The sequence below is a fragment of the Muscardinus avellanarius genome (genome assembly GCF_963383645.1).
Source record: "Muscardinus avellanarius genome assembly, chromosome: 16".
Lineage (NCBI taxonomy): Eukaryota > Metazoa > Chordata > Mammalia > Rodentia > Gliridae > Muscardinus > Muscardinus avellanarius.
The window spans coordinates 2,685,226-2,702,632 of NC_137802.1; the positions used below are offsets into that span (position 1 = coordinate 2,685,226).

The 17,407-nt window shown below is 55.3% G+C and overlaps 1 protein-coding gene across 2 annotated transcripts; it reads right to left on the reverse strand.

Annotated features, from left to right (window-relative positions):
* Positions 1–1,131: 1,131 nt before the first annotated feature.
* Positions 1,132–5,710, reverse strand: ABHD17A (abhydrolase domain containing 17A, depalmitoylase; the record flags this gene model as incomplete). 2 transcript variants are annotated; one of them, XM_080712649.1, is made up of 4 exons in its annotated part: positions 1,132–1,357; positions 1,441–1,620; positions 3,253–3,447; positions 5,379–5,710. In XM_080712649.1, 4 exons carry the CDS (start codon positions 5,708–5,710, stop codon positions 1,132–1,134), a joined length of 933 nt encoding a protein of 310 aa, XP_080568775.1. The 2 variants fall into 2 exon arrangements, with proteins under 2 accessions (XP_080568775.1, XP_080568774.1); XM_080712648.1 differs by having other exon boundaries at positions 3,253–3,513.
* Between the last annotated feature and the right edge of the window lie 11,697 nt (positions 5,711–17,407).

Genomic DNA, 17,407 nt, shown 5'->3' on the forward strand with positions numbered 1-17,407 from the left:
CCAGAGGGCGGTGGGAGGCCGCGCAGGGGCTCTCCCAGAGCAAGCCGTGCACCTCCCAGCCCGCTGACTCCAGAAGGTAGCCAGCTTCCCAGGAGACCATCCCTCCCCATCTCTACCCCCCCCCCCAGAAGGGTAGGTGAAATGGTTCCTGAGCTTGTAAAGCCCAGGAGAGGTGCAAACTAAAGCTGGGAGTCCCGCCGCTGTGGGCGCAAACCTGAAATCCCAGTACTCAGGGGGCCGAGATGAGGAACTCAGGTTCAAAGCTTGAATGGACCATTTAGGAGGCTTTCAGCAACCTAGCAAGATTGTTTCTAAATAAATAAATTCAGGCTGGGGGTAGTGCTTGGAAGAATGCCTCTGGGTTCAATCCCCAGTACCGCAAATGAATTTTTTCTTCTTTCTTTGCAGTACTGGGAATTGAACCTAGGGGCATTCTACCTCTGAGCTACACCCCCAGCCCTATTTTATTTATTTTTATTTATTTCTGTGTGTATGGGTCTGGGGATGGAACCCGGGGCATTTGACTTCTGAGCTATACCCCCTGCCTTAATCTTTATTATCGTCAAACAGGGTCTCACTAAGTTCCGAAGGGCCTAAGTAGTTGAGGCTGTCTGTGAATTCTTCAGTCGCAGCCCCCCAAATGCTGGGATTACAAGCATGCACCACCACGCCCTGCCCCAGCCCTATTTTTTATTCTTTATTTTGAAACAGGGTCTCACTGAGTTGCAAAGGGCATAAGTAGCTGAGGCTGTCAGCGAAGCAGGATCCACCTGTCTCAGCCCCCAAATGCTGGGATGACAAGCGTGCACCACCACGCCTGGCTGCAAATGAGTATTTTTTAACCAATGGGAGTCCCGCAATCCCTGCCTCTTGGAACCTGCCAACACTCGAGAGCGCGCGCGCAAGGGCCACCAAAGGAGAGGAACCCTAAAATCTTAAATCTTTAATTTGCTTTCACGTCTTTCCGTCTTGCTTCCAAAAGGAAGAGCGCATAGCTCCCCCGCTGTACAGCGCTGCGGCCCCTGGCCGGGGTCCGGCTGCGCCCACCGAGGGCCTGGGCCTGGGAGGCCGGTCCGCATGCAGCCCTCGGGGCCGGCGAGCGGCGCCTTATTGCTGAGGCCGGCGGGCAGCCTAGGCTCGCTGGCTGGGCAGCTCCTGCAGGATGAAGCGGCGCAGGCGCTCCAGGTACTGGCTGTACAGCTCGATGTCGTTGTGCCCGGCGCCCTCCACCCACAGCGGCTCCACGGCCTTGGGGCAGCGCTCGTACAGCGCCAGCCCGTGGGAGAAGTCGATCACCTCGTCCTCTGTGCCGTGGATGATGAGCACCGGGGACGTGATCTTGGACACCTTCTCGATGCTGTGGGAGGATGCAGCGGTCAGCCCCGGCCGCCGCCCACCCCGCCGCCCCCCAAGCCCGCCGCCCCCAAAGCCGGGCCTCACTTGGGGAAGGCATCGAAGCAGTAGGTCTTCTTGGTGTCAGGGAAGGCGACGCGCATGCCTGAGGTGAGCGGCGAGTGCAGCACCACGGCGGCGCACTCGTAGCGCGAGGCCAGGTCCACCGTGGGCACCGTGCCGATGCTCTGCCCGTACAGGATGATGCTGTCCGGGCTGATGCCGTACCTAGCCGGGGCCCGGGCGGGGAGTGACGCCAGGCCGCGCTGCTGCAGACCTTGGCCTCCCTGCCCCCACCGAGGCGGGCCAGCCGCGGCCCCTGCTCCCAGGCGCCTCCGCTTCCTCCAGGGTGTCTGCCCGACCACCCCCAGGCACCTGCTGCTGCTCCTGCCCACTCCCATCTCCCCAGGCAGACAGCCCAGCCCTGGATCTGCTCGGCCTCCTGCCCCGGCCCTTCACGGTCAGAAGCCTCCCCGAGCACACTTGTGAGGTGGGGCTGTTTTCCTTCCAACCTCCTCCCACCAGCCCCAGGAGTGGGAATCGGGCAGCGGCGTCCCCCAGGTCTCAGCCCAGTTTGGGACCCCTCTAGTGGCCAGTCAAGGGCTTGGGACAACAGGCTAGGGCAGGAATGGGCAGCTCCAGGAGTCAGGTGCCCCCCGAGCTCCTCACAATAATGCTAGGGCCTATGAGCCACCTCTGGGCCCCAGACCCCGCCCACCTGCTCACGGTGGTCCGCTCTCCTCCCATGGGCACCGCCTGGACCCCAGGGCTGTCCCCCTTGGTGGCCAGGGCCTGGCATGTTCTTACCCACGGGAGTCACCTGCACCGGTCCCAGCCTCCCTGGCCTGCCCAGGCCTCGTGGCCACCACTGTGCAGAACACAAGCCAGCCCCCTCACCCAGCTGCAAGCAGGAGCTCACACCGCATGGACATGTATGGCCCGTCCCACCTCGAGTCACTGCCCAAGCCTCCCCTCCCGCGGCCCAACTGTGGAGCTGAAGGGACAGATCCCTGGAAGAGGTGCTGGTGGCAGGCGGATGGACAGAGCTAGGGCAGTACACAACACTGGTTGGCACTGCCAGCACCTCAGAAGGGGAGTCAGGAGAGGCTGGCACCTGTGCCTGGGGAAGCGGCACACAGATGCGTCCCCGGTGCCGGCGTAGTGCCAGGGGACCCAGCTCTCGGGCCTGCGCTGGGCCTGCCTGTCACATCTCCACAGCAACCAGGGCCCCACCTCCCAGGGTGGCTGACTTTCAGCATAGCACCTGGTTCCTCCAGAGTGGGTGAGACCAGGTGGCCAGGCAAGGGCGATACGGGCGGCCCAAGCGACAGCAGTCGGGGAACACTGAGCGCACATCTGTGTCCCAGCCTAGGCCCAGGCGACCAGGAGGGCGAGGTGTGGGTGGAGGAACCCTGTGGCTAAGGTCTGGAGGCCAGGCTGGCCCAGACCTCGAGTGTGTGCTAAAGGCCCACGCCACCGACCACCGACCAGCTTGGACTTCAAACTACCACACAGGCCCAGCAGCAAGCCCGCTCACCACTGCACTGGCAAAGGCCGGGCTCCACAGCCCCGCCCCTGCACCCCAGGGAACTCGGCCAAGCTCCGGCCCCCCACCTCCTTCACCCAGTATGCCCCGGCAAGCTTCTGATGCCAGGGGGAGCCTCACTCCCCTCCCCACAGCCCCACCCAGTGCGGCCCCAGGCCTCCCCACCTCAGCCACAAGGGATGGGTGTCTACGCCCCAAGCAGAGTGCAGCACCCCAGTTCCACCCCAGGAGCTGCTGCAGCTCCTCCCAGAAGGCTCCGCCACAGGAACCCAGTGCCCCCAGGCTCCGCCCTCCCGCTGACCAGCACCCCTCACCTGGTGCGCAGGGCCTGCCAGGCAGCGTCAATGTCTGCGTAGAGGTTCTTCTCGGAGGCCCTGCCCGAGCTCACACCGTAGCCAGAGTAGTCGTAGGAGAAAATGTTGCAGCTGATGCGGGTGCCCAGGCCGATGTAGAAGCTGCTCATCTGGCCCAGGTCCACCGCGTTGCCGTGCGAGAAGAGAACCGTGTACCTGGGGGCACAGGTCAGGGGGACAGGAGCACCGGCCTGGCCTGGGGAGACTGGCCAGGGCAGAGGACTTGTGACCGCTCATCCCAGCAGCCAGCGCTGGAGGCCAAGGCGAGATGGCCTAGCTCCATGTCCAAGATTCCCACAGGGCGAAGAGCCACACAGGGCACAAGGCCATGGGGCTGCGAGTGGCCAGCGCCTCCTGCTGTGGTGGGAGCCCACTGGGCCTCAAGCTCCCCACCTGAAGGTGGAGCAGAGGCCATTTGGGTGGTCCACACTGTGAGCCCAGCAAGCCAGAGAGATGCCCCTCCCACCCCGCAGAAATGGCTATCTCTACTGCGAATGCTCTCCTGGAGTGGCCCTGGCAGACCCTGGGGTGGCTCCTGCCACTGCTTGGGACCTCCTGGGAGCAGAAGCTGGCATTGCTGTTGGCAGGGCCATCTGCACCCCCTCCAAAAATAGCCCTTTATGCTGGGGACAGCTGAACCCCAACCCTGACCCCAACAAAAGAAGAAGGCCACTGGGCCTAGTGGCACACAGCTGTAATCCCAGTACTTGGGAGGCTGAGACAAGAGGGTTGCAGGACTAGCCTCAGCAACCTGGCAAGATTTGTTTCTTTTGCAATACTGGGAATTGAACTCAGGGGCATTCTACCTCCGAGCTACATTCCCAACCCTATTTTTTATTCCTTATTTTGAATCAGGTCTCACTAAATTGCAGAGGGCCTAAGTAGCTAACCCTGGCCGCAAACCCGCGACCTTCCTGTCTCAGCCTCCCAAATACTGGGGTTATAAGCATGCATCACCACACCCAGGCTGAGACTGTTTCAAACAAAAAAAATTAAAAAGGCTTTAGGTAGAATGCCCCTGCATACAATCCCCAGTATCAAAAATAAATAAATAGCCGGGTGTGGTGGCGCACGCTTGTAATCCCCATGCTTGGGAGGCGGAGACAAGAGGATCGGGCAGGTTAGAAGTCAGCTGCACTGGCTTAAGAGACCCTGTTTCCAAATTTTTAAAAATATATAAAATAGGTCTGGGAGTGTAGCCCGGAGGTAGAAGGGCTTCCAGGAACCCCAGTACCACCAAAAAAAAAAAAAAAAAAAAAAGAATAAATAAATAAATAAATACATATAAAACAGGACTGGGAGTGTAGCTTAGAGGTAGAAGGTCCCTGAGTTCCACCCCCAGTACAATAAATAAATAAATAAATAAAAGCTGGGTGTGGTGGCGCACGATTGTAATCCCAGCATTTGGGAGGCTGAGACAGGAGGATCACGGTTCGCAGCCAGCCTCAGCTACTTAGTGAGGCCTTCTGCAACTCAGTGAGACCTGGTTTCAAAATAAAAGAAAAAATAGGGCTGGGGGTGGAGCTCGGAGGTAGAATGCTCCTGGGTTCCATCCCAGTACCGCAAAAAAAAAAAGAATAAATTAATGTGAAATAGGGCTGGCTGGGGTGTAGCTGAGGTAGAGTACCCCTGGGTTCCATCCCAGTGCCCCCATACCCAAAAAATGAATTAGGCCAGTCATGTTCCCAGTGAGAACTTGCCAAGAGAGAATCCCAGGCTGCCCCCTGGGCCGCTCCTTCCAGCAGCTCCAGCCCAACCAGGGTAAGTCTGCCCTTTGGACTCCCCACCAGGTGAGAAGGCCCCAGGCCCCACCCCTGCCTCAACCTTGCCTGGGACCTGAGAGAGCAGCCCTCCCAAGCAGGTGGCAGGGAGGCCACCGAGGAGCCGGGCCACTGGCCGCCCTCACTTTCAAGCCCTCAGCCGTGGAGCCTGAGGCACCCCTGAGGAGGCACCGGGGGCTCGGGATGCCCAGGGTCCGGGGCAGCCCCAGGGAAGGCCTGCTCTTGCACCTGGGAAGCCGCCCCTCTGCCCACGGGAATCAGGGCACCCTCGCCCTTCCTCCAGCCCCCCACACCCTCGGGCCTCACCTGGCGCCGGGCGCACAGCGCACGTACATGCAGGAGATGCGGTTGCCACGGGTACTCTTGGTCAGGAAGACCTCAATGGTGTCTAGCTCCCGCTGGCTGTACTGGAAGTCGGCGCGCTCCGTCAGGTGGACCTTCCAGCGTCCTGGGGTGCTCGCAGAGGCTCGCAGGGTGCCTGAAGGGGCGGCCCCCGCCCCACCAGGCCCAGGCTCAGGCTCAGGCAGCAGCGAGTAGGTGGGCTCAGGCGGCAGGAAGGCGAGCTTGGCAGCGATGCGGCCGGGGCATGGCGGGCAGCAGAAGAGGCAGCAGAGTTCGCTCACCGACAGGCCGTTCATGGCGGGGGCAGGGCCCCGCACCGGGCCTCCTCTGGGGTGCCCGCCAACTGCGCTGCCCGGCCTGGCTTGGCGGGGAAGGTGCGGGGGTGCTCGGGGATGCGGGCAGTGGGGAGGGCGTCTCCCAGGCCACCGCCCCAGACAACAGCCCCGTTAGGAGGCCGCGGCCCGGCCCCATTGCCGTCCAAGCTGAGCCCCCAAGAGCCTTGCAGCCGCAGGCCTCCATGTGGTGCAGTGGGAAACCCTGCGGGGACACGGAAACATGGTTCCTTCCGGGAAGCCGAGGGACAAGCCAGGTGTGCCCCGTGCTACCCACACCCTCTGGGCTCCTCCTCAGCCCGCCACGCCTTCCTGCTCCCTGAGGGAAGCCCACCGCCTGCGCTCAGCCTGCAATCCCTGGCCTGCAGCAGTGGCCTCGGCACCCTGGCCCCTGTCCATGCTGCTGCCCAGCCCTTCCCGCCCATCTCTGTGCAGGCCTCGCAGGACCCAGCCGCAGGGGGCAATGGTGTCAGACTGAAGGGACCCCAGGACACACGGGCTCAGAGGACTGTGGTGTCCAGAAACAGGCGCCCAACAGAGCAAACAACAAACAAAAGCTTAGAAACAAAGGCGGGACACATCCAGGCCTGGAAAGGCCCCACCGGGCTGGGACAATGGCCCTTGCCCGTGCTGGGCCGTGGCGGGAGGGTGGGGCAGGGCTGCCCGGGCGCCCTTCCCAGCACTGACCCGGGTGAGCGGCTGCGCCCTGCCAGCCTCCCTGGCCTTATCTGCAACGTGGACACTGTGCTTGCTCTCAGCAGGGGGAGAACTCCTGGCTTGGGGAGGAACCTAGACACCCCTCTTTTTGGCAGGACACTTTAAAATGTGTTCAAGTGGGCCAAACGTGGTGGTGGGCACACACCTGTAACCCCTGTACTTGGGAGACTGCAAAAGGAGGGCAGCCTTTGAGGTTCGAGGACAGCCTCCAAAAGCAGTGAGATTCATCAACCCAGAGACCTTGCTTCCAAGTAAGAAATAAAATCTGACTGGCGCGACTGGTGGTGTCTCTCAAAGGTTGAATGCCTCTGGGTTCACTCCCCAGTAACACACACACGCACACAGTGTTAAATTGGCAACAGCTAAGTTGCCAAAACAACTTCTATTGAGTATGGAGCTATCAAATGGAGTTATGGAGAAAACAGAGGTACGAGAAACAGCTCGGCCTGAGCAGAGAACACCGGGGCCGCTCCCTCGGGCCACAGCGCCGGGAAAGCACTGGGCTGCAGACGCAGTTCAGGGAGAGATGGGCCACACACCAGTACATCCCAGCTGGAGGCCCAGAAACACACCTGGTCCCTCAACACCCAGCAGGCGAGGCCAGGCGCTGGCGAGAGCCAAGCACCAGGACCCAGGGGCACGCAGGCAGGGGAGCTGTGAACAGGGGCCGGGGCAAGCACGAGGACGGCGCGCACCGGCCCCTCACTCCCAAGCAAGATGCAATCCTCCCTGTGAGGACTCAACAGGGAGTCTTCACTGCCAGTTCTTAAACAGAGGTAGTCCTGCTCCCCCGAGGGCACTGAGTGACGTCTGGGGACGTTTGTGGTTGTCATGACTAGGGGAGCGGCTGGCAAAGGAGTGGGTCGGGGCCAGGGACGTTGCCTGGCACTCTACAGTGCCCAGACTCCCTCATTCCCGGCGAGTAAGGTACTTCACCTCCAATATTGAGAGGTGTGGCTCCAACATCTTCCCAAAGGACTGCACACCCTAATCAGTGCGCTCGGCTGGTGCTGCCTGGGAGGGAGGCCTGGCTGAAGCCCAGGGGCAAGTAGGAAGTCCCCGCAACCTTGGAGCCGACAAGCCTTGGACAAGGCCGTGCTACCAAAGCCAGAAACACCAGTGTCCTCCCTGAAACCCTCCTGTTCCCCACCCCCCTACCTTTCCCTGGGTGGGGCAACAAGTCTCCAGGCTCAAAGGCCGCACTTCGGCCAACATCAGCCCACTATGGGCGCCCCCCCCCCCAACACAGGCAGCCAAACACTTTCTGGTTTTTGGTACTGCAACTTCAACCCAGGAACATTCTTCCCCCAAGCTACAACTCCAGCCCTTTTTCTTTTTGTGGTACTGGGGTTCCTGGAAACCCTTCTACCTCCGGGCTACACTCCCAGACCTATTTTATATTTTTATTTGGAAACAGGGTCTCTTAAGCCAGCGAGGCTGGTTCGCGATCCTCCTGTCTCCGCCTCCCAAGCGCAGGGATTACAAGCGTGCGCCACCCCGCCCGGACAGCCCTTTTTATTTTTACTTTTTTTTTTTTTTTTTTGGTACTGGGGATTGAACCCAGAGGCATTCTACCTCCAAGCTACACCCCCAACTTTATTTTTTACTTTTTTTTTTTTTTTTGCGGGTCTGAGGATGGAACCCAGGGGTATTTGACCTCCGAGCTACACCCCCTGTCCTATTTTTTATTCTTTATTTTGATACAGGGTCTCACTAAGTTGCAGAGGGCCTAAGTAGCTGAGGCTGTCCGCGAACCAAGATCCTGCAGTCTCAGCCTCCCAAGTGCTGGGATTACAAGCATGCGCCACCACGCCCGGCTTTACTCTTTTTTAATTTATTATTTTTTTAATTTATTATTTTTCTTTGTGGTACTGGGGGTGGAACCCAGAGGCTACCTTCAGGCTATACTCCCAGACCTTTTTTATATTTTATTTGGAAACAGGGTCTCACTAAGTTGCTGAGAGCCTCACTAAGTAGCTGAGGCTGGCTTCGAACCCGTGTGATCCTCCTGTCTCACCCTCCCAAGCGCAGGGATTACAAGCGTGCACCAACACGCCCGGCGTCTTTACTCTTTATTTTGAAACAGGGTCTCACTGAGTTACGAAGGGCCTAAAGTAGCTGAGGCTGGCCTCGAACCCAGATCCTGTCTCAGCCGCCCAAGTACTGAGATTTTAAGTGTGCACCACCACACCCGGCGACACCCCAGTGGTCTATTTTTTATTTTTTTGTGGTAGTGAGGATTGAACCCAGGGGCATTCTACCTCCAAGCTACACCCCCAGCCCTATTTTTTTACTCTTTATTTTGAACTACGGTGGAAGGCCTCACTCGGTAGCTAAGGCTAGCCAAAACCCTGCAATCCTCCTGTCTCAGCCTCCCAAGTACCAGGATTACAAGATTACAAGCATGCACCACCACTCCCAGATTTTATTTTTTTTTTTTTTTTGCGGGTTTGGGGATGGAACCCAGGGGTATTTGACCTCCAAGCTACATCCCCTGTCCTATTTTTTATTTTATTTATTTATTTTTGGTGGTGGTACTGGGGTTCCTGGAAGCCCTTCTACCTCTGGGCTACACTCCCAGACCTATTTTATACTTTTATTTAACTGGAAACAGAGTCTCAAGCCAGCGCGGCTGGCTTCAAACCCGTGCGATCCTCCTGTCTCTGCCTCCCAAGCGCAGGGATTACAAGCGTGCACCACCACGCCTGGCCTATTTTTTATTCTTTATTTTGAAATAGGGTCTCACTGAGTTGCGGAGGGCCTCACTAAAGTAACTGAGGCTGTCTGCGAACCGCGATCCTCCAGTCTCAGCTTCCCAAATGCAGGGATTACAAGCGTGCGCCACCACGCCTGGCTCCAGCTCTATTTTTTTATTTTTGTACTAGGGATTGAACTCTGAAGCATTCTACCTCCAAGATATACCCTCATCCGAATTTATTTCATATTTGGAAACAGGGCCTCACTAGGTTGCTGAGAACCTTGCAAAGTGGCCAAGGCTGGCTTTGAACCTGCGATCCTTCTGTTTCAACCTCCAAAGTCACTGGGATTACAAGCATGGGCCACCACGCTTGGCTTATTACTCTTTATTTTTTAAACAGGTTCTCACTGAGTTGTAAAAGGCCTTACTAAATAACCAAGGCTGGCCACAAACCTGTGATCCTCCTATCTCAGCTTCCCAAGGACTGGGGTTACAAGTATGTACCACCACACCCGGCTTTCTCTTTCTGTATTGGGGATTGAACCCAGGAGGCACATCCCAGCCCTATTAATTTATTTACTTATTTTCCTGGTGCTGGGGATTGAACCCAGGGGGAATTCTACCTTCCAGCTATACCCCCAGCCTTATTTATTTATTTGTACTGGGGTTGGAACCTAGGGGCATTCTACCACCAAGCTTACACCCCCAGCCCTATTTTTTACTATTTGGAAACAGGGTCTGAGTTGTAAAGGACCTAAGTAGCTGAGGCTGTCCATGAATCGTGATCCTCCCATCTCAGCCTCCCATGCCCAGCTACAGCCCTATTATTTTATTCTTTATTTTGAAACAGGATCTCACTAAGTTGTAGAGCCTCACTAAGTAGCTGAGGCTGACTGCAAACCTGCGATCCTCCTGTGTCAGCCTCTCAAGTACTAGGACTACAACGGTGCACCACCAAACCCAGCTTTACTTTTTTAATTTTAAAAGAGGATCTCAGCCGGGCGTGGGGGCACACGCTTGTAATTCAGCATTTGGGAGGCTGAGACCGGAGGATCGCGGTTCGCGGACAACCTCAGCTACTTAGTGAGGCCCTTTGCAACTCAGTGAGACCCGGTTTCAAAATAAAGAATAAAAAAAATAGGGCAGGGGGTGTAGCTCGGAGCTCAAATGCCCTGGGTTCCATCCCCAGACCCACAAAAAAACAAAAACAAAATAAATAAATGAGGATCTCACTAAGTTGCAAAGGATTTCGCTGAGTTGCTGAGGCTCATTTTGAACCTGCGCTTCTTCAGTTATGAAAGATGCCTTCTCTAAGTTGTCTAGGCCCTTGCTAGGTTGCCAAGGCTGGCCTCACACCTGTGATCCTCCTGCGTCACCTCCCAAGTACTGGGATCATAGGCTTCACCACACCCAGCAGGAACAATCTTTTCAAAGCACAAATCCTACCACCTTCCTTTTGGAGGGGGGTGTCCCATAGCCTCCGACTCTTCCCAGAAGGCCACATCCCCCTCTGCAGCTGGCCAGGCCAGGCCCAGGGTCCTACAGTCCGGTTCCACTGACCCGGTGGGTCTTTTTCAACTTCTCACACAAAAACCATGAGAGTACCTCCTGCCTTGGGGCCTCAATTACCCCACTAAGGAGCCCCAAATCCTGCTATCATATCTTGCTCTCACAGTTCCTGGGTTCTCTCCACAATGGGCAGGACCTGTAAGTATGCTCCTGCAGCCATTCACCAGACCGGAAAGAGGAAAAGAAGGAAGCCACAGGAGGCCAAGGGCCTCCAGGGTCTGCCAGCTTTGACCGGGAAGGGCCCATGGTGTCTTCTCCCACCACAAGCACCTGGGACCTCCTTGGGACTGTCAACACAGACACGCTGGGCACACACCCCTGGCACCCAGAACTCCAAGTATTGCAACCACCAGCAGATAACGGGGCGCCCCTCGGCCAGGGCCCAGGCAGCTGCCGGTCTTCTGTGAACCAACAACATCCAGGCAACTGAAACTCAAAAAACGACCTACATAGGGCTGCCTGCCATGGCGTCTCGCCCAGCCAGTCCGGGTGGGAAAACTGCCTGAAGGAAAGGTTCAAAGAAAGTGGCCAGGTGACAGAGAACTGGACAGGTGGAAGAGTTCGGACTAAGGCGGGAGGGGATGTGACAGTGGGTTCCGGGAACTGCAGGATCCAGGGTAGGGCAGAACGAGGAAGGAAGAGGGGGCCAACACCGGGGGTCCCACACAGAGCCAGAGCCCGTTCAGGCCGCACCGTAGCCCTACTGCAGCAGAGTTTGGACTTCATCCTGGAGGAAATAGGGAGCCACGTAGGAGTCTAGAGCCGGGGTGGACATCACAGGTGAGGGGCTGTGATGATGGTCGCTGCACCTGGGGATGGGCTGGAGCGCAAGACGGAACACCTGCTCGGGGGTCCCAGTCCGCAGGATGCCGCCTGACAGGGGAAGACGGCGGCAGGAAGGCCGGAGGATGGAGCCGGGAATCCCGCTGGGGGCAGGTTCTGGAGAAGGTCCGGGGTCGGTCGGACATTGCCCGAAGCCGGGGCCTAGCCCCAAAGAGGGTGGGCGTCGCCCCCACGCCGGGGGCTGGGGCCCGAGACAGCTGCGCCGGAGCCCGCGACGCTGGCCCGCTGCCCCGACTCCTCGGGCCGATCCACGAGTGGGGGTCTCGGGGCGTCCCACCCGGCTCCCGCGGCCGCGCGGCCCTGCCCGGCTCTCCAAACCGCCACAGCCGGCCCCGGGCCGCCCCGCCCGCCCGCCCCCGGCACTCACCGCCCCGGCCCGCGCCCCCCGGCCCCGGGGCCGCGCTCCATGGCTCCCGGCCGCCCGCCCGTGCGTCCGTCGACCCCTCCGCGCCCGGGCCCAGCCTCCTGCGCCGCCGCCGCCGCCGCTCCCCCGCGGGCGGAAGTGAGCCTCGCTCTCGCCGCCGCCCCGGAAGTGACGCATGCGCGGGCCGAGGCTCTGCGCTCTCCGGCGGGCGGGATTGTGGGCGGGGCCAGTGGGTGGGTGGAGTTATCCGGGCGGGGCGGGGCCTGGGCAGTGGGCGAGGCCTCAGCTCTCTTCAATCTCTCGTTCATTCATTCAGCAATCATTCATTCGGACAGTTATTTGTTCTTTCATTCGTTTGTCTGTTCATTCAGCAGTCATTCATCCAGCAGTCATTCATTCGTTCCTCATTTGTTCATTCATTCATTCACTCATTCATTTGCGGTTTTCCTCATCCCAGCGCAAGAACTAGGTTGAGGGAAGTGAACAGGATTCAAAGGTTTTTGCCAGGCGCGGAGGCGCACTCTTGTAACCCCAGCATCCGGGAGGCTGAGACAGGAGGATTGCGGTTCGCAGACAGCCTCAGCTACTTAGTGATGCCCTTTGCAACCCATTGAGACCCTGTTTTGAAATAAAGAATAAAAATTAAGACTGGAGGTTTGGCTTGAAGGTAGAATGTCCCTGGGTTCCATCCCTAGTACCGCAAAAAGAAAAAGAAGAAAAGTATATAGCTGGGCGTGGTGGCGCATGCTTGTAATCCCAGCATTCAGGAGGCTGAGACAGGAGGACTGCAGTTCGTGGACAGCCTCGGGTACTTAGTGAGATCTTATGCGACTTTGTGAGACCTCGTTTCAAAATAAGGAATAAAAAAATAGGGCTGGACATGTAACTCGGAGGTAGAATGCCCCTGGGTTCCATCCCCAGTACCTAAAATAAAATGTCTCTGGGTTCAGTCACCAGTACCACAAAAAAGAAAGAAAGAAAGAGAAAAAAGAAAGAAAGAAATTGAACCAGTATGGTGGTACATGTCTGTATTCCAGTCCCTGGGAAGCTGAGACAGAGGAACAGCATGTTCAAGGTAAACCTCAGCAATTTAGTGATGCCTTTACCAATTTCTTTTTTCTTTTTGGTGGTACTGGGGGTGGAACCCAGGGTGTTTCTACCTCCGGCTACACTCCCAGACCTATTTTATACTTTATTTGGAAACAGGGTCTCACTAAGTTGCTGAGAGCCTCACTAAGTAGCTGAGGCTGGCTTCGAACCTGCGCGATCCTCCTGTTTCAGCCTCCCAAGCGCTGGAATTACAAACATGCACCACCACATCCGGCTCCCAGTCCTCTTTTTTATCCTTTCTTTTGAAACAGGATCTCAATGAGTTGCAAAGGGCCTTACTAAGCAGCTGAGGTTGGCCATGAACCAGGATCCTGCTAGACAGCCTTCCAAATGATAAGATTACAAGCGTGTGTGTGTGTGTGTGTGTGTGTGTGTGTGTGTGTGTGTGTGTGTGTGTGTGTTTGCAGTACTGGGGATTGACTCAAGGGCAGTCTACCTCCAAACTATTATTTTATTTTATTTTTTGCAGTGCTAGAGATGGAACTCATGGGCCTTCTACCTCCGAGCTATACCCCCAGCACTATTTTTTATTCTTTCGTTTGAAACAAGGTCTCACTAAGTTATAGAAGACCTCATTTAAGTAGTTAAGGCTGGCTGTGAATCTGTGATGCTCCGGTCTCAGCCTCCCGAATGCTGGGATTACAAGCGTGCTCCACCACGTTCGGCTAGCTCCTTTTTATTTTGGTTTTTTTTTTTTTTTTTTGGTGGTACTGGGGTTCCTGGAAGCCCTTCTACCTCCAGGCTACACTCCCAGACCTCTTTTTACATTTTATATTTGAAAACAGGGTCTCCTAAGCCAGCGCGCGCGGCTGGCTTTGAACCTGCGCGATCCTCCTGTCTCTGCCTCCCAAGCGCGGGGATTACAAGCGTGCGCCACCACGCCCGGCCTAGCTCCTTTTTATTTTGAAACAGGGTCTCACTGAGTTGCTAAGGTTCTCATGACTTTGCTGAGACTGGCCTCAAACCCGCAATCCTCCTGTCTCAGCCTCCCAAGTACTAGGATTACAGGTGTGCACCACCATTCCTGGCTTCAGACCCTTTTTTTTTTTTTTTTGCAGGTCTAGGGATGGAACCCAAGGGCATTCTACCTCTGAGCTATACCCCAGCCCTATTTTTTATTCTTTATTTTGAAACAGGGTCTCACTGAGTTTCAAGGGGCCTCACTAAGTAGCTGAGGCTGGCCTCGAACCGGGATCCTCACGAATGCTGGGATTTCAAGCCTGCACCACCACGCCTGGCTTCAGACCCATTGTAAGAGAAGGCCATCAAAACTGCAAGATCTTTAGTATAAAAGACTGGGGACTTTCCCTAGAACACAATTTAAGGTAAGATATTTATAAACCGAGCATGGTGGCCCACGCTTGTAATCCCAGCATTTAGGAGGCTGAGACGGGAGGATCAGAGTTCAAGGCCATCCTCGGCTACTTAGCGAGCCCTCTGCAACTCAGTGAGACCCTGTTTCAAATAAAGAATAAAAAATAGGGCTGGGGGTTTAGCTCAGAGGTAGAATGTCACTGGTTCCATCCCTAGTACTGCAAAAAAAAAAAAAAAAAAAGAAAGAAAAAAAGAAAAAAGAAAGAAAGAAAGAAAAAAGAAAAAAGAGAAAGAAAATAAATTTATGTGTGGGCGTGTCCAAGTCAAAGATAATTTCAAGGGGAGAGAATGAGACCAGGTCAGGAAGTGGGTTCCTAAGCAAGGAAGGAAGTAGGGGACATCTTAAAATAGCACCACAGACCCAGCTGTTGAGAGGTGGGGGTGGGGCAGGCAGTGGACCAGAGTGAGCCAGAAAAGGGGGCAACAACTCTTTTTTTTTTTTCTTTTGTGGTATAAAGAATTGAATCTGGAATATTCAACCACAGAGATAGCTCTTTTATTTTTACTTTTTTTTTTTTTTTTTTTGGTGGTACTGTGGGTGGAACCCAGGGGCTTTTCTACCTCCAGGCTATACTCCCAGACCTATTTTATACTTTATTTGGAAACAGGTCTCACTAAGTTGCCGAGAACCTCACTAAGTAGCTGAGGCTGGCTTCGAACCTGTGCCATCCTCCTGTCTCAGCCTCCCAAGTGCAGGGATGACAAGCGTGCGCCACCACACCTGGCCCTGTCCCATTTTCAGTGGCCCAAGAGGCTCCCTTTCCAGAGGTGATTTCTGCCACCAACTCATTGTCTTGCCAATTTTTGTACTTGCCATAAATGGACTCAGTACACGTTGTCCTCATCTGGTAGCAAACTTGACACCACAGCGCGCTGTGACACTTATCCACGTTGCGAAGCCCCAGAAAGTCTTCTCTGATTTTTCTTTTGCGGTACTGGTGATGGAACCCAGGGGCACTCTACCTCCAAGCAACACCCCAGCCCTATGCTTTTTTTTTTTTTTTGGGGGGGGGGGGTCTGGGGATGGAACCCAGCGGCATTCGACCTCCAAGCCACACCCCTACCCTATCTTTTATTCTTTATTTTGAAACCAGGTCTCACTGAGTTACGGAGGGCCTCACTAAGTAGCTGAAGCTGGCTTCAAACAGTGATCCTCCTGTCTCAGTCTCCCAAATGCTGGGATTACATGTGTGCGTCACCACTCTGGGCTCCAAAATAAATAAATAGATAGATAGATAGATAGATAGATTGATTGATTGATTTTGTGTGTGTGTGGTGCTAGGGATTGAACCCAGGGGCATTCTACCTCTGAGCTACACCCCCAGCCCTATTGTTTATTCTTTACTTTGAAACAGGGACTTACTAAATTGCAAAGGGCCTCACTAAGTAGCTGAGGCTTGAACCCTGATCCTCCTGTCTCAGCCTCCCAAAAGCTGGGATTACAAGCTTGTGCCATCATGCCCAGATGAATAAAAAAAATATTTTTTTTTGTGGTACTGGGGGTGGAACCCAGGGGCTTTTCTACCTCAGGGCTATACTCCCAGACCTATTTTATACTTTATTTGGAAGCAGGGTCTCACTAAGTTGCTGACAGCCTATATAGCTGAGGCTGGCTTTGAACCTATATGATCCTCCCGTCTCAGCCTCCCAAATGCTGAGATCACAAGCCTGGGCCACCAGGCCTAACTTGCTGAATACATTTTTTAAAAAGGAAAAAAAAAAAAAAATCCAGGCCTGGTGGCGCACGCCTGTAATCCCAGCATTTGGAAGGTTGAGACCAGGATATTACGGTTCGTGGACAGCCTCAGCTACTGAGTGAGGCACTCTGCAATTTAGTAAGACCCTGTTTCAAAATAAAGAGTAAAAAATAGGGCAGAGGGTGTAACTCGGAGGTCAAATGCCCCTGGGTTCCATCCCAAACCCGCAAAAAAAAAAAAAAAAAAAAAAAAAAAAATTAAAAAAATTAAAAATAGAGCTGGGGGTGTAGCTCAGAGGTAGGTTCCATCCCCAGTACTGAAAGAAAGAAGAAAAAAAAAAAAGATAGGGCTGGGGTTGTAGCTAGGAGTTAGAATGCCCCTGGGTTTCATGGCTTCATCCCCAGTACTGCAAAAGAAAAAGAGAAAGAAGGAAAGAAAAGGCCTGAGGGTATAGCTCAGAGGTAGAATGCGAGGAGAGAGAGAGAGAGAGAGAGAGAGAGAGAGAGAGAGAAGAGAGAGAGGAGAGAGAGAGAGGAGATAGAGGGAGAGAGAGAGAGAAGAGAGAGGGGAGAGAGAGAAGAGAGAGAGGAGAGAGAGAGGAGAGAGAGAGAGGAGAGAGAGGGAGAGAGAGAGGAGAGAGAGGGGAGAGAGAGAGAAGAGAGAGAGGAGAGAGGAGAGAGAGAGGAGAGAGAGGGGAGAGAGAGAGGAGGGAGAGAGAGGAGAGAGAGAAGAGAGGAGAGAGAGGAGAGAGAGAGAGAGAGAGAGAGAGGAGAGAGAGAGGAGAGAGAGAGAGGAGAGAGAGGGAGAGAGAGAGAGAGAGGAGAGAGAGGGGAGAGAGAGAGAAGAGAGAGAGGAGAGAGGAGAGAGAGAGGAGAGAGAGGGGAGAGAGAGAGGAGGGAGAGAGAGGAGAGAGAGAAGAGAGGAGAGAGAGGAGAGAGAGAGAGAGAGAGAGAGAGAGAGAGAGAGAGAGAGAGAGAGAGAGAGAGAGAGAGAGAGAGAGAGAGAGAGGAGAGAGAGGAGGAGGGGGGGAGAGGCTCGCCCAGGCAGGCGGACAGAGACAGCGGCCCTGGAAGTTTGGCCAGTAGGTGGCGACAGTGCCCGGTTGATGCTGGGAGCCTTAGCGAACCTGTTGAGGAGGCCCGGGGAGGATACACCGGGATCCCATTTTTCTTGCCAAAATAGCAACAGTGAGCAATTCTAGTACTTGAGAGGGTGAGACAGAAAGATCACAGGTTCTCAGGCTGGCCGCTTCTTAGGCCCTCTGAAACGTAGTGAGACCTGTTTCAAAA